Here is a 13,842-nt window from a genome sequence, read left to right as displayed (position 1 = left end):
AAGCCAATAAAACATATTTAAAAATTAATGTTAAATGTTTGGGATGTTGTTTCACGAGGCTGGGCCTTAAAGAAAAGCATAGCCATTATCTATTCCCAGCAGGAACACCATAGGTAACATTAAAGGAATTAAACACATTGCACATGGGCTGAAGAAAAGTCTGAGCAACTGAAGAGAGAATATGGATTAGATGAAAAAGACAAATCTGCTAGGTTGATCCAGAAGAACTTCAGAGACATTTTTTTGAAGAGGACGTGACATGGAAGAAATATTTGACAACTGACTAGCAAAATTGGAAAGTCCAGGGATCAATTTTTAGACTTTCTCAAATTCCCTCAGAGAGAGATCTTCAACACTGCCCAAAATAGGAGAAAGATTATAGCAGAGTATTGTGAAGCGAAGCCTGGTAGAATCCATGGAGCAGAACCAAAAAGCCTGCTGCATCTGCGCTACACGGCCTGAGGACCGAAAATAACAGGAATAGATATAAGATGGTTTAAGACACCGAAAAGATGAGTAAGAATTAGGAGCGGTGGTTCTGATTTATGCTGGAAGAACTGTGGTCAGACTGAAAGTTGTATCCCTATGTGGTAGGAATGCTTAGAAATAAGGAGAGAAAAAAACCCCTGGAAGTTAATTTGATAATATATTAAGGAGCCTATTTATGAGGGGGTGCTGAAAAGTTCTCAGCCCAAGCGAGAAAAGAATGATGTGGATACGGTTCAATCAATGATCTGAAACAACATCAGAACATAGAATTTTGTTTCTGCAAATTGGCACTTAATGAAATAAAATAACACTCCGAATTTAGGAAGTTGATTGGCTGGGCTGAGAACTTTTAAACACTCCCTCGTATTAACCTGCAAGAAAGCCTTGCATCTAATATGTATTAAAGGGGTAATGGGCAGGGTTACCGGGTGTCCGGATTTACCTGGACACGTCCTCTTTTAAGAGGACTGTCCAGGCATTTGGACAGCTTTTCAAACCCTGGCACTTTGTCCGTGTTTTGAAAAGCTTTGAGCTCGGTGCCACGTCTCATGTGCTGGACAGGGACCAGCAGAAGACAAGCCATATTTTTGGAGTAGTATGTGCCTTTTATTCAAATTTCAAATGAAGATCAGACTTGTCCACGCACTCATTTTCTCAGTGGTCAGTTATGGATGTGAAAGCTGCCCACTATGGAAACAAGACAGACAGAAGATTGACTCATTTGAGCTTTGGTGCTGGAGAAAGATTTTAGGCATGACGTGAACTGCCAGAAGAACTAACAAATCAATTCTGGAAGAGATCAAACCGGCTATGTCACTCGAAGCCCAAATGATAAAGTTATGACTGTCTTATTTTGGTCACACCATCAGAAGAGAGAGATCACTGGAGAAGGACATCATGTTTGGGAAGATCGAAGGAACCAGGCGAAGAGGGCAACCTGCAATCAGATGGCTGGACAGGTTGCAAAAATCATGGGGATGACGCTGGAGGACCTTTCGGGACTAGCACAAAACCGATTTCATTTTAGATCCACAATTCACCATGTCACTAGGACTCGAACACACCTAACAACAACAACATGTGCCTTTTACAAAAATGAATTCTGATACTGGAACCCAAAAGAAGAAGACAAGATGTTCAGCATGCTGTAAGGAGGAAAACAAAAAGAAAGATTAGTAATAGAAAAGGAGAACTGGAAAAGCCAGGTTTTAATGAGATATATACTTTTTTTTTTTTAAATAAGTGAACTCTATGCAAATGCCCAAAGGCAAAGAGTTCCAGAGAGAGAGATACCCAAGAAAATGAAGACAGGATTTTGAGTGGACTCAAGGCGAAGCTTAGATGGAAAAAGAATAACCAGAAAACCAGCTTGTTAAGATCCTAAAGTGATGTCAGGACAGTAAAAATTGAGATAGATAAGGACACCTGAATACTCGTAGGAAGCTCGATGGGTGAGCATCCAAGTTTTCCCAGTACTAGAAAGCAGCTGGCCATAAACCTTAACCATCATGGATCTTGGAGAGAGAAACTGTATGATTTTTCTATCAAAAGACTCAACTTTTACAGTTCTATGAAAACAATTTCTACGTTGAGTTATTAAGTTATTCTCTTGGGAAACCCAATAAAATGTTACAGGTCTTATTCTCAAAGAGAGTTCTCTCATTCTTTAACTATGGAAAACATATGTATTGAGTTAGGCCTCATGACCTGTCACAGATTCTTTGGGAAAAAGCACAAATAAATGAAGTTCTGAGATTTTGAAAGCGGTGAATATGGGAGAAGAAATGGAGAAAGACAGGAGATAGTTATTAAATGTGACAACTTAGTAATAATCCATCTTCCAAGGTTTGCTAATTACTCCCACAAAGCTATGGGGCCACCATTAACAGCATTAGGCTGACAGCCAAAGCCCTGTGAAAGCATTACCTTACCATTTAGAAACAGCACAAGAGCATCATGGCTCCCACTTAAGTTTTCCATTCACTCCCCTGCAGCTTCTTCTCCAGATAAAGAGCTTGTTTGTAATATGATCGGAGCCAAACTGCCATCCATCATTCTGCTGATTTTCATGGGACCCAGAAAGCTAGGGTCAGGGCACACTTGCTTGGCAAGAAGAAAACTAGATGGCCACTTGCCCGTCCATTATTTCATTGTTATTTATAGCTGTGCGTAACCAACCTGAGTCCTCCACTCTTGTCCTCACTTGTTTATGCACCATGTTACACAGCATCATTAAATCTCTAAGATTCAATAAGCAGTTGTGTGAGACTGTGCTGGCTGTTATAAACTACACATTTTTGTGAATACCGTGTGGCGTCCTCTGGGAGGCACCAAGGTAAGAGCGGTGGGATGGACCATTATAACCCGTGGCATAGCTATGGTTGGGCCACCCACTTTAGGTGATGTGACTAGTGGGGATTCCCAAGCCCTGCTAGCTTAAGATTTCTAGCATCTCTCCTCTCTCTTCCTCTGTGGGCGATCGGGTCTCTCAGCTCCACACCTCCAACCCCCTCCCGCCCTTGGAAAGCCTTCAGTTCTTTGCCAGCAGTGAGCAGTGACTCATAACCACTGCTCATGTTAGTCCCAAGCTTTCCTTCTGACACAATTTCCTGGTCCTGTCTATGTGAATGTGAATTGCTGCTGACTGCCAGTGAATAAAGGCTTTAAACGGTACTGGGGAGGGATGGGGGGAGTGGAGTTACAAGACCCAATTGCCTGTGGGAAAGGGGAGAGAGAGGTGCCGGGCAGGGGGCGAGGTTGTCATGCCCACCTACTTTGGCCTTAGGCCCCCATAAAATTGGGTGTCTGGATACACCCCTGCTTAAAACTTCAGGTGAAGTATACTATAAGGTGTTCCATGAAGGATATTGTTAGTGAACCAATGGACTTCTTCAGTACACACGGTCACAGTCTGTGTTGACAACAGGTCTCCTTCAGCCCAATTGAAAAGGAACATTCCCACCACCACCTCCACCCCCACTCCCAAGACTCTTGACATGGGTGCATTGACACTCAGGGAGTTCTCAGCCCACGTACTGAACTAGGACTGGCTTTCAAGATATCCACAATGAATACGCATGAGATAGATTTGAGGCACCGTATGCAAATTTATCTCAGGCAAGATGTTCCAAAAACTTGACTGGCTTGAGAACCGTGGTTGCAATAGTTACTTTCCTGTTGACTCAGGACTTACCGGTAGCATCATCATTGATCCAGGAGGTCCTGGCAAACCATCAGCTCCAGGAAGACCTGACCGTCCTGGTGGGCCCTTTTGGGAGAAGGTATAGAAAAAATAGAAAGTTAAAATATTCAATATTTTCTATAAGTCCCTATACACAAATCATAGAAAATGGATCCCTGTTATATTCTGAGAGCTTCCCCTTATTGGACCACCAGAAAGAATAATCAAACTATGCCATAGTATTGGGCTTTTCTAATGACCAATTTGCACTGTATTGCTGAGACCACCTGACTGGTGCTGGCTTAGGTTAAGCTGTCAGCCACAACCCAGCTAGTTTAATCTAATCTGTTATAAGACAAGCAACTAATTTCAAGTTAGCTATCATTGCACATAGGAGTGGTCATGTAATATAGATTGTGCACTATGGCTAAATTCTAACCTCTTCTAACCCAACTATACCCCCAGGACCATCTGCCTTTGCATAAGAACATTAGAGCAGTCAGAGTGGGGCAGGCCAATGGTCCATCTAGCCCAGTTTCCTGTTTCAAACAGTGGCCAACCCAGGTCACAGTACCTGGTAGAAACCCAACCAGTAGCACCATTCCATGCAACTGATCCAGGGCAGTACAAAAAACCAAAATGGGGAAGACTGCAAAGAGCAGAAACAAAAAGTTTCCCCTGACCCGGGAACAGGAAGAAGGATATAGGCAATGGAAATAAAACCCGGATGTCTCAATCCATCCTCTTTTTCTAAAATCATATGGTAGTCCTATTTTGAGGAGCTTTAAAAAGAATATTTTGCAGTTTCTGTTTCCAGCAATACTCTACTATTAAATAGTGGCATCTAGTGGTAGCTAGTAGGTAATGCAGGGGCTGACAGTCCTTTCAAGTGATCTGCAAAATGATTTTAAACTTCTTTCTGGCAAATGTAAATTCAAAACAGCCACCCAGAACCAAATATTTGGAATACAAAGTATGTTGTTTTAAGCATACTCACAGAACTTGACAATGTAACTTTATGCCTAATTTCTCAATGAAAATATAAGTTTATATGACTCTAAAGGACTGCTTTATGAAACAGCTGGTTCAGGAACATAGAGGCAAAGCAATTCTAGACCTAGTTCTTAGTGAAGCAATGAATTGGTGTGGGAGGTAATAGTTCTTGGGCCGCATGATAGCAATAATCATAACATGATTAGATTTTATATAATCCCTGGAATAAGTTCACATAGGAAATCCAATACAACAGTATTTAACTTTAAAAAAGGAGACTATGATAACATGAGGAAAATGATTAAAAAAAATAAACTTTGAGGAGCTGCAAGGATCAAAAATTTACATCAAGCGTGGATGTTATTCAAAAATATCATTCTGGAAGCCCAGACTAGATATATTCCATGTATTAAAAAAGGTGGAAGGAATACTAAACAGCAGCTGGTGTGGTTAACAAGTGAGTTGAAGGAAGCTATTAGAGCCAAAAGAGGATCTTTCAGAAAATGACCGAAAATAATTATAAACACCACAAGAAATGTCAAGTTGCATGCAAGGTGCTAATGAAGGCAAAGAGAGACCTTGAAAAGACTTCGCTGGAAGCAAAAACACATAGTAAAAACTTTTTTAGGTATATTAAAAGCAAGAAGCCAGGAAGAGAATCGATTGGAATACTAAACCAGTATTTCTCAATTTGGTCCTGGAGTACCCCCTTGCCAGTCAGGTTTTCAAGATATCAACAATGAATATGCATGAAAGATATTTGCATATAATGGAGGCAGTGTATGCAAATCAAATTTATGCAAATTCAATGTGGATATCCTGAAAACCTGACTGACAAGGGGGTACTCCAGGACCAAGTTGAGAAACACTGCGCTAGATGACTGATTGATAAAAGGAGCTCTCGGGGAAGATAAGGCCATAGCGGAAAGATTAAATTAATTATTTTCCTTGGTTTTCACCGAGGAGGATGTGGTAGAATTACTGTTGCCAGAAATGGTATTCAATCCTGATGAATTAGAGAAACTCAAACAAATCTCTGTAACACTGGAAGATGTAATGAGTCAATTTGACAAACTGAACAGTAGCAAATCACCTGAACTAGATGGTATACATCCCAGAGTGCTGATAGATTTGAAAAATGAACTTGCAGAGCTACTGTTAATAATTTGTAATTTGTCTCTAAAATCCAGCATAGTACTGGAAGACCGGAGGGTGGCCATCGTGATGCCAATTTTTAAAAAAGGGTTCCAGAGGTGATTCAGGAAATTATAGATGAGTAAGTCTGATGTTGGTGCTGGGCAAAATGGTAGAAACTATTATAAAGAACAAAATGACAGAAAATATACATAAGCATGAATTAATGAGAGAAAGCCAACATGGGTTTAGTTAAGGGAAATTTTGTCTCACTAGTCTAATGCATTTCTTTGAAGAGGTGAATGGACATGTGGATAAAGGTGAGCCAGTTGATATTGTATATTTGGATTTTCAAAAGGCATTTGACAAAGTACCTCAGAAAAACTTCTGAGGAAATTAGAGAATCATGGGATAGATTGTTTAGATTGTAAGCTCTTTGTGACTTTGTGCAGTGCTGCGTGCGTCTGGTAACGCTATAGAAATAAATAATAGTAGTAGTAATAGAAGGAGGTAACATAGAAACATAGAAACATAGAAAGTGACGGCAGAAAAAGGCCGAGGCCCATCGAGTCTGCCCACACCGCTGACCCACCCCCCCTATTTAATCGCTCTCTGATGACCTTTCCCTCCTAGAGATCCGACATGAGCATCCCATCTGTTCTTAAAATCCGGCACGCTGCTGGCCTCGATCACCTGCACTAGGAGCTTGTTCCAGCTGTCAACCACTCTTTCGGTGAAGAAGTATTTCCTGGTGTCGCCATGAAACTTCCCGCCCTTTATTTTCAGCGGGTGTCCTCTTGTGGCGGAGGGTCCTATATCATCTTCTCCCTCGATATGACCAGTGACATACTTAAACGTCTCAATCATGTCTCCTCTCTCCCTGCGTTCTTCGAGAGAGTATAGCTGCAATTTGTTCAGTCTTTCTTCGTATGATAGATCTTTAAGCCCCGAGACAATCCTGGTGGCCATCCGCTGTACCGACTCGACTCTCAGTACATCTTTACGGTAATGTGGCCTCCAGAATTGTACGCAGTACTCCAGATGAGGCCTCGCCATGGTTCTGTACAAGGGCATTAGGACGTCGGGCTTCCGACTAACAAAGCTTCTCCGGATACAACCCAACATTTGCCTAGCCCTGGATGAGGCCTTCTCCACTTGATTGGCCGTTTTCATGTCTTCACTGATGATCACCCCTAAATCCCGTAATGTCTTATTATGCATTAAAAGCTTGTTGAAAGACAGAAAACAAGAGTATGTTTAAATGGTCAATATTCTCAATTGAGAAGTGTAAATAGTGGGGTTCCCCAGGGTCCTGTGCTGGAACCGCTGCTTTTTAACATATTTATCAATGATCTAGAGATGGGAATAACTAGTGAGATAATTAAATTTGCCGATGATGCAAAGATGTTCAAATTTGTTAAATCACAAGAGGATTGTGAAAGATAGCAAAAGGTCCTTGCAAGATTGGGAGACTGGACATCAAAATGGCAGATGACGTTTAATGTAAGCAAGTGCAAGATGAAAATGTTATAATGCCCTTGTATCGCTTTATGGTACGGCCATACCTTGAATACTGTGTGCAATTCTGATCGCCTTATCTCAAAAAAGATATAGTGAAATTAGAAAAGATACAGAGGAGGGCGACAAAAATGATAAAAGGGATGGGGCAACTTCCCTATGAAGAAAGGCTATAGCTGTTATGCTCTTCAGCTTGGAGAAGAAACAACTCGGGGGAAATATGATTGAGGTCTATAAAATACTGAGTGGAGTGGAAAGGGTAGATGTGAATCGCTTGTTTACTCTTTCCAAAAATACTAGGTCTAGGGGCCATGCAATGAAGTTACTAAGTAGTAAATGTAAAACAAAAAAGAGAAAATATTTCTTCATACAATGTGTAATTAAACTCTGGAATTTGGTTCCAGAAAATGTGGTGAAATCAGTTAGCTTAGCGGGGTTTGAAAAAAGTTTGGATAATTTCCTAAAAGAGAAGTTCATATGCTATTATTGAGATGACTTGGGGAAATTCACTCCTTATTCCTAAGATAATCAGCATAAAATCTATTTTACTACTTGGGATCTAGCTAGGTACTTGGGACCTGGGTTGGCCACTGTTGGAAACAGGATACTGGGATTGATGGACCAGTATGGCAATTCTTATGTTCTTATATACAGGTGTTTTGAACCTGTGGGCAATTTTCAAAGGGAACGTATGCACACAGATTGTCCTTGAGAACTATCCGTGCATGCAAAGGATCTGGACACTTTGCACTAGGGAAGCTGCTTGAAATCTGCCCCCATTATGTCATATATTTTGAAATTCAGCAGTGCATAGAGAAGACACATTTCTACTAAAGGTAGCCACGCTGTTCCCTTTGTAGTATTTGCCTCTGTATCCTTTCATGACATCACCCTCATTATGGAGATTCTTATATCTGGGTTGTTGCAACTTTCTGTTAGTATAATAGTTGGAAAGGCATCAGCGTAAGTTCTAAATTATGGAATTAAGTTGAAGCACAAGCACCTATGCTAACTCAAAGGCTGGTGTAAACGCATGCATAACTGATAGTATTCTAGAGAATGACATGGTGACAAAATTCATCACCGTTCCCGTCCCCGCGGATAACCGCGAGAAATAATCCCATGTCATTTTCTAGTGTCTATTTCAACCTCGGTCCTTTTACACCAGCATTCTTCAAAGGAAAGCTTGCGGGTCAGTGGTTGTGGCCATTCATACTCTGATTCTTCCCTCTCTCCTTAAAGAATGACATGAAGATGGTTTCCCGTGGTTATCCGCGGGGACGGGAACAGTGATGAATTTTGTCACCGTGTCATTCTCTATTCTATAACTTCTGCTTGTAAATGTTAGGCACACCCCTGACCTGCCCTCTTGCAGTTGTGTGCTATGATTTTTGCATGCACATTTGTAGAACCCCAACTAAAGGATAGAGGGAATGTGACTTGCTATACTGCTCTTTCTTTGTGGTTACTATCAAAGCAGTTTACATATTTTAGACAGGTACTTATTTTGTACCTGGGGCAATGAAATGTTAAGTTCGAGCAAGTTCTCATTTCTGCTTTCTGCTGAGTGAAAAGAGCTTCTGAAGTTCAACCTGTCTGCTTTGGATATTGACCAATAGCTGGCAGTCTATTTCCTGCTTGGTGGCCTTGGCATAAAAAGTCCATAGGTTGGGCTTTTCATAATCCATTCTCTTTTGCTGTAACTGATATTTGTTTCTGATCTAGTACAATAAGAAGAAATGACCTCTACACCTGCATGGCCACCATTATAATGTACAACCCAGAACCATTACAAATGTGACCCTGAGCAACAAAATCAATGAAAAATCACTCTCAAAACTTGGAAAAAGGAGACCTGTACTTACCCTTTCACCGGGGTCGCCTGCTGGACCAGAAGATCCTGTTGGACCAGGAGGACCTGTGTACCCCTGCAGCAGAGAAAGAACAATAAATGATTTGCCAAACTTTCTCTTGACATGCAAAATTTCTGAATAGACGAGAATCAACCATTTAAAAGATTTATTTTATAATTTAGGGGCTTTTTTAAAAAAATAAGCAGCACTAAAATGTGGCCTGCACTAGCCCACGTGGGTTTTTCTCCTTGCTATGGCCAATTTTAGCACTGCCAGTAAGGAGGGAAATTCTAAAACCGGCGCAGAAGGCACCCTACCGGCCCCTAAGTTAATTGAAGAGCTCCGTTAGAAACACCAAATAAGAGCGAGGTTGAAGAGTCTACTGGCACCTACATAAAAGGTGCTGGAATCATACCTATGTAGGAGCTTTAGGCCGCCGAATGCCAATGTAGGCATGGCCAATGCCAGAAGTGACATTAGGCAGCCTACAACGTCTGCATAGATGCAATTCATGCAAAGAGAGGCGACAGACATGTAGATCTGGAAAACCCTGGCCTATATTTCTGGCACCTATCTTTCCCGTAGGCACGATTCTAAAACCGGCGCGGATGTGTGATTGACATGTGATCAGCGCTGGTTACAGAATCCGGCCTTAAATGGACAATTTTCCCAATAATAGCCAAAGGCTAATTTTCTGATTAGCATATGAGCACATACCGACACCTATTTTCTTGGTGGTAAGGACTTATGTGCCAATCCTGCATTAGTCAGCATGCAGCAATGCCCATGTGCTAACTAACTAGCATAGTCTTGCACACTCTCTGCCCCCAAACATGCCCCTAGCACACGGTTAGTGCACACATATGCAAAAACTACCATGGGATGCCTGAGCGCACCCTGCAATAGTACATTTTAACCAGTGGTAAGCACGCATTAGTGCTTACCAGAGCTTAATAAAAGGGTGCCTTAGGTTGCTGGAGCATGAGGTTTATTTTACAACTTGTGTTTTGATACCCAAGTATCTGTAGTTTGTGTATTGTTCATTTCTCAAGTGTTGTATTATGTTTCTCCCTTATTTAGGGTGCTCTTATCAGTGGCATAGTAAGGGGGGACAGATCTCCCCAGGCACCATCTTCATGGGGGGGGGGGGCACAGGCACCTCTCCTCTTCTCCACCCCTATGCATACCTCTTTAAATGTTCACTGGCACAAGCAGCATCTTCCAATTGCTGTTCGCACCAGCTTTGGCTCCCTTCTGACTTCACTTCCTGTTCACAGGACCAGGATGTGACATCAGAAGGGAGCCAAGACTGGTGCGAGCAGCAGGTGGAAGATGCTACCCGTGCCAGTGAACATGTCAAGTGATACAAAGAGGGGTGAGGGACAGGTAAGAATGGAGAAGTGCACAGCGCGGCAATTCTGGGTGCCATCTTCCCTCGCTATGCCACTGGCTCCTATAGTTAAGTGAGTTACAAATCTAAGAAAATAAAAAAAAACTAGCCGGAAAGTGACCCAACAATGTGCTTCTTCTCCAAGACCTACAGTGTGAGACAGCAGTGCGATTCCTGTCCAGTGCTTACAATATGACACAGTGGACTTCCACTCCAGTATTTCCAGTGTGAGACAATGGTGTACTTCTCCTCTATTGCTTGCACTATGACACAATGTTCTGTTTCTCCTTCCATTATTGCAGAATTTAGGTTTGACTGTGTGGGGTACTCATTGTTGCAAGGTGTGGTAAAGTGTCTTGAGGGGGCAGGGGTGTATATGTGTGTGGGGGGAGGAGAATGAATATGTCTACGGGGAGAGTGTAGGCATGTATGTGGGCAGAGTGGAATGTGTTGGGATGGAATGTGGCATGAGGTATATGGCAAGGTGAGGAAGATGAAGTTGTAAGTGACACACCTTTACTACCTTCTTACTCCAGCTCCTTGTTCTCTCCCCTTCTCTTTCTCTGTCCCTCTCTCCATTCTTTTCCACCCGTGCGCTCCACTTCCTTTCTCTTTTCCAACACGCTTCCCTCCTTTTACTCCCCTATTCTCCCCCTATCACCTGCTCTACTTCAGCTGGTGCCCCCATTGTTCCAGTGGTAGAACCTGGGCTGTCCTGTATCACTGGGGCCAGTCCTCCTTTGCATCAGGTCCAAGGCTTGGATTCTCTGCAACCCACAACTGCATTCCCTCCTCTTCCGCTTATGTTTGCACATGCATGAACAAACATATGAATGGACAGGCAGATACAAGCACATCCTCATCAGAAGGCACTCTGATTTGTTATATATTTTTTTATTTAGAAAATATGCCTAAAGAAGCAATTGATAAAACCAATAAAATCTGCCAAAATTGCTTTGATATTTAAGTAGAGGGTGTAGATATAATGCAGGATTAAAGAAACCCAATAAGAACCTTCATTGTGTAAAAAAGGATGGAGACTTACAGCTGGGCCTTCTGGTCCTTGAGGTCCTTCGACAAGCATGCCCTGGAAAAAAAACAGAAAAAAAAGAGCAAATGAGGGTTCAGGAAATAATTTATTATTCTACTGAAAATAGTTAAAGCTACTCAGCCAGAGTGAGTCCATCCCAGGGCATTAAGGGAGTCCTGGAAAATAGTGATGGCTCAGCTGAAGTTGCTGCTCAACAGGTTTTTGGAAACAGGCATGGAGAAGGGGGCACAAAAGTGATAATAGAGGGAAGAATGGAAACTACAAAGCTTGTTAATCAAATCTCAGCCATGGGAAAAGTAATGAAGATGCTCCTGAGGGAAAGTAAAATGAAAAATTTGAGTTTCTTTTTTTATTTACTCGTTTTTTCCAAATCCAGGCTCAAGATGAGTTATAATTCAGGTACTCTTCCCTGCCCATGAAGGGTTTACAATCTAAGGCCCTCATTTACTTACCTATATTAATGCACATTAGCACATGTTGAATAATGGAAGCTAGGGTTACCATATGGCTCCAGAAAAAGGAAGATGGATTGAGACATCCGGGTTTTACTTCTACTGCAGTTATTTAGGTAAACTTTTTAAAAAACTTTTTAACTTTTTTATCCACCATAATCTTTTTAGAAGTTTTCTTGAGATTATTCTATTTAAACATATTCAAATAAATTGTATACTTAGCTTAGTATACTACTGGGTTACATGATCCGACATGTTTCGCAACAATTTGCTTTATCAAGGAACCCCCAGAGCCATTATGTCCACCATCTTACTCAGAGTTTTTTGCAAAAATTGTTGCGAAACATGTCAGATCATGTAACCCAGTAGCATACTAAGCTAAGTATACAATTTATTTGAATATGTTTAAATAGAATAATCTCAAGGAAACTTCTAAAAAGATTATGGTGGATAAAAAAGTTAAAAAGTTTAAAAAAAAGCTTACCTAAATAACTGCAATAAAGAATGTGGGCCAATGAGGAATAAAAACACTGATATCCCTACCTCTATTGAACATTACTAAGGGTGGAGGAGGTGTACCTGAGGCCACATTTTGCCAGATTTGAAATATATGGGAGCATGTGGAACAACTTGTAATTTTGTGGAGAGGGATGTTGTATATTGTGGAAGTTGGGTGAAGTATTGGAGACTCCTTTTTCTGGAGCCATTTGGTAACCCTAATGGAAGCTCCATTATTCTCAATGAGGCTTGTTTTCCCTAATTAACAAGGGTTAAAATGTTAACACAGGTTAGTAAATTAGGGCCCAGTTTGTACCTGAGAAATCAGAGGGTGAACATTTTTCACTGATGCTTCTTCTGGCCTTGGGTAATGGATTTCACAGTGAAATCAATTACCCAAGGCCAGAGGGAGCATCAATTAAAAATGTAGGATTTGAACCCTGGCTTCCCTGGATCACAACCCATTGCAGACCTATTAATTCTTTACAAGTCATCTTCCACACTTCTTCTGGGGAGCCATGAGCCCACCCACCCCCAAACACACACACACACACAAACACACACATCATCCTTTATTAAATATATTCGATATATGTGCAAAATATAGCAACCCCAAAAATTACTTTATTAAATATATTTGATATATGTAAGCCACTTATCTTTTTTTATTTTTTTTTCTGTTTTAAGTTTTTTATTGATTTTTTCACATATCAACAAGTGTTATAAATTTTCCATACATTTATCTTAACAATACACTTGATATCTCTATAATGTATTTTATATAAACCATATTTTATATTATTTTTCTTATGAGTTTATATAACATATATATTGTAATGATTTTATCAATTATTATTTAATTATGAACCCTTTTCCCTCCCTTTATCACATTAATTTCTCATAAGACTATCATTCATTCATTATGATATATTTTTTATAATGTATAATAAAGAGAATAAATTCCTTACCCCCTTCCCTTCCTCCCTTCTTTAACCATTATCTTATTATGGGAAAAAATTAAAATCAGTCATTGCAAAAATCTGTTAATGGTCCCCAAATCTTCTTGAACTTATCCATATATCCTGATCAGTTAAATTTATAAGATAAGTGGCTTACATATATCAAATATATTTAATAAAGTAATTTAAATAATTATAGGGATTGCTGTATTTTGCACATTAGAAAAATATAGGAGGAGGTAGGAAGATCAATGATTATAGCATGGTTTTATTCAGCTGAACAGCTTTTTCTGCTGATTTGTATGAAATATAAAACCCGTCTGA

The 13,842-nt window shown here is 40.6% G+C and overlaps 1 protein-coding gene across 3 annotated transcripts in view; it reads right to left on the bottom strand.

Moving 5' to 3' along the window:
* The window catches only part of COL5A1 (collagen type V alpha 1 chain), a 430,660-nt gene that overhangs the window by 200,721 nt on the left and 216,097 nt on the right, over positions 1-13,842 (bottom strand). For all 3 annotated transcript variants that reach the window (XM_033962082.1, XM_033962081.1, XM_033962083.1), the window contains exons 10-12: positions 11,604-11,645; positions 9,181-9,243; positions 3,683-3,757 (exon numbers count right to left, since the gene is read on the bottom strand). In XM_033962082.1, coding sequence (XP_033817973.1) covers positions 3,683-3,757; positions 9,181-9,243; positions 11,604-11,645 — 180 coding nt within the window. The remainder of the gene's footprint in view (positions 1-3,682; positions 3,758-9,180; positions 9,244-11,603; positions 11,646-13,842) is intronic.

Source organism: Geotrypetes seraphini, chromosome 10, assembly GCF_902459505.1.
Source record: "Geotrypetes seraphini chromosome 10, aGeoSer1.1, whole genome shotgun sequence".
In the NCBI taxonomy this organism is placed as follows: Eukaryota; Metazoa; Chordata; class Amphibia; order Gymnophiona; family Dermophiidae; genus Geotrypetes; species Geotrypetes seraphini.
The sequence above is the reverse complement of the archived record's forward strand: the minus strand, read 5'-3'. Positions and strand labels throughout refer to the sequence as shown.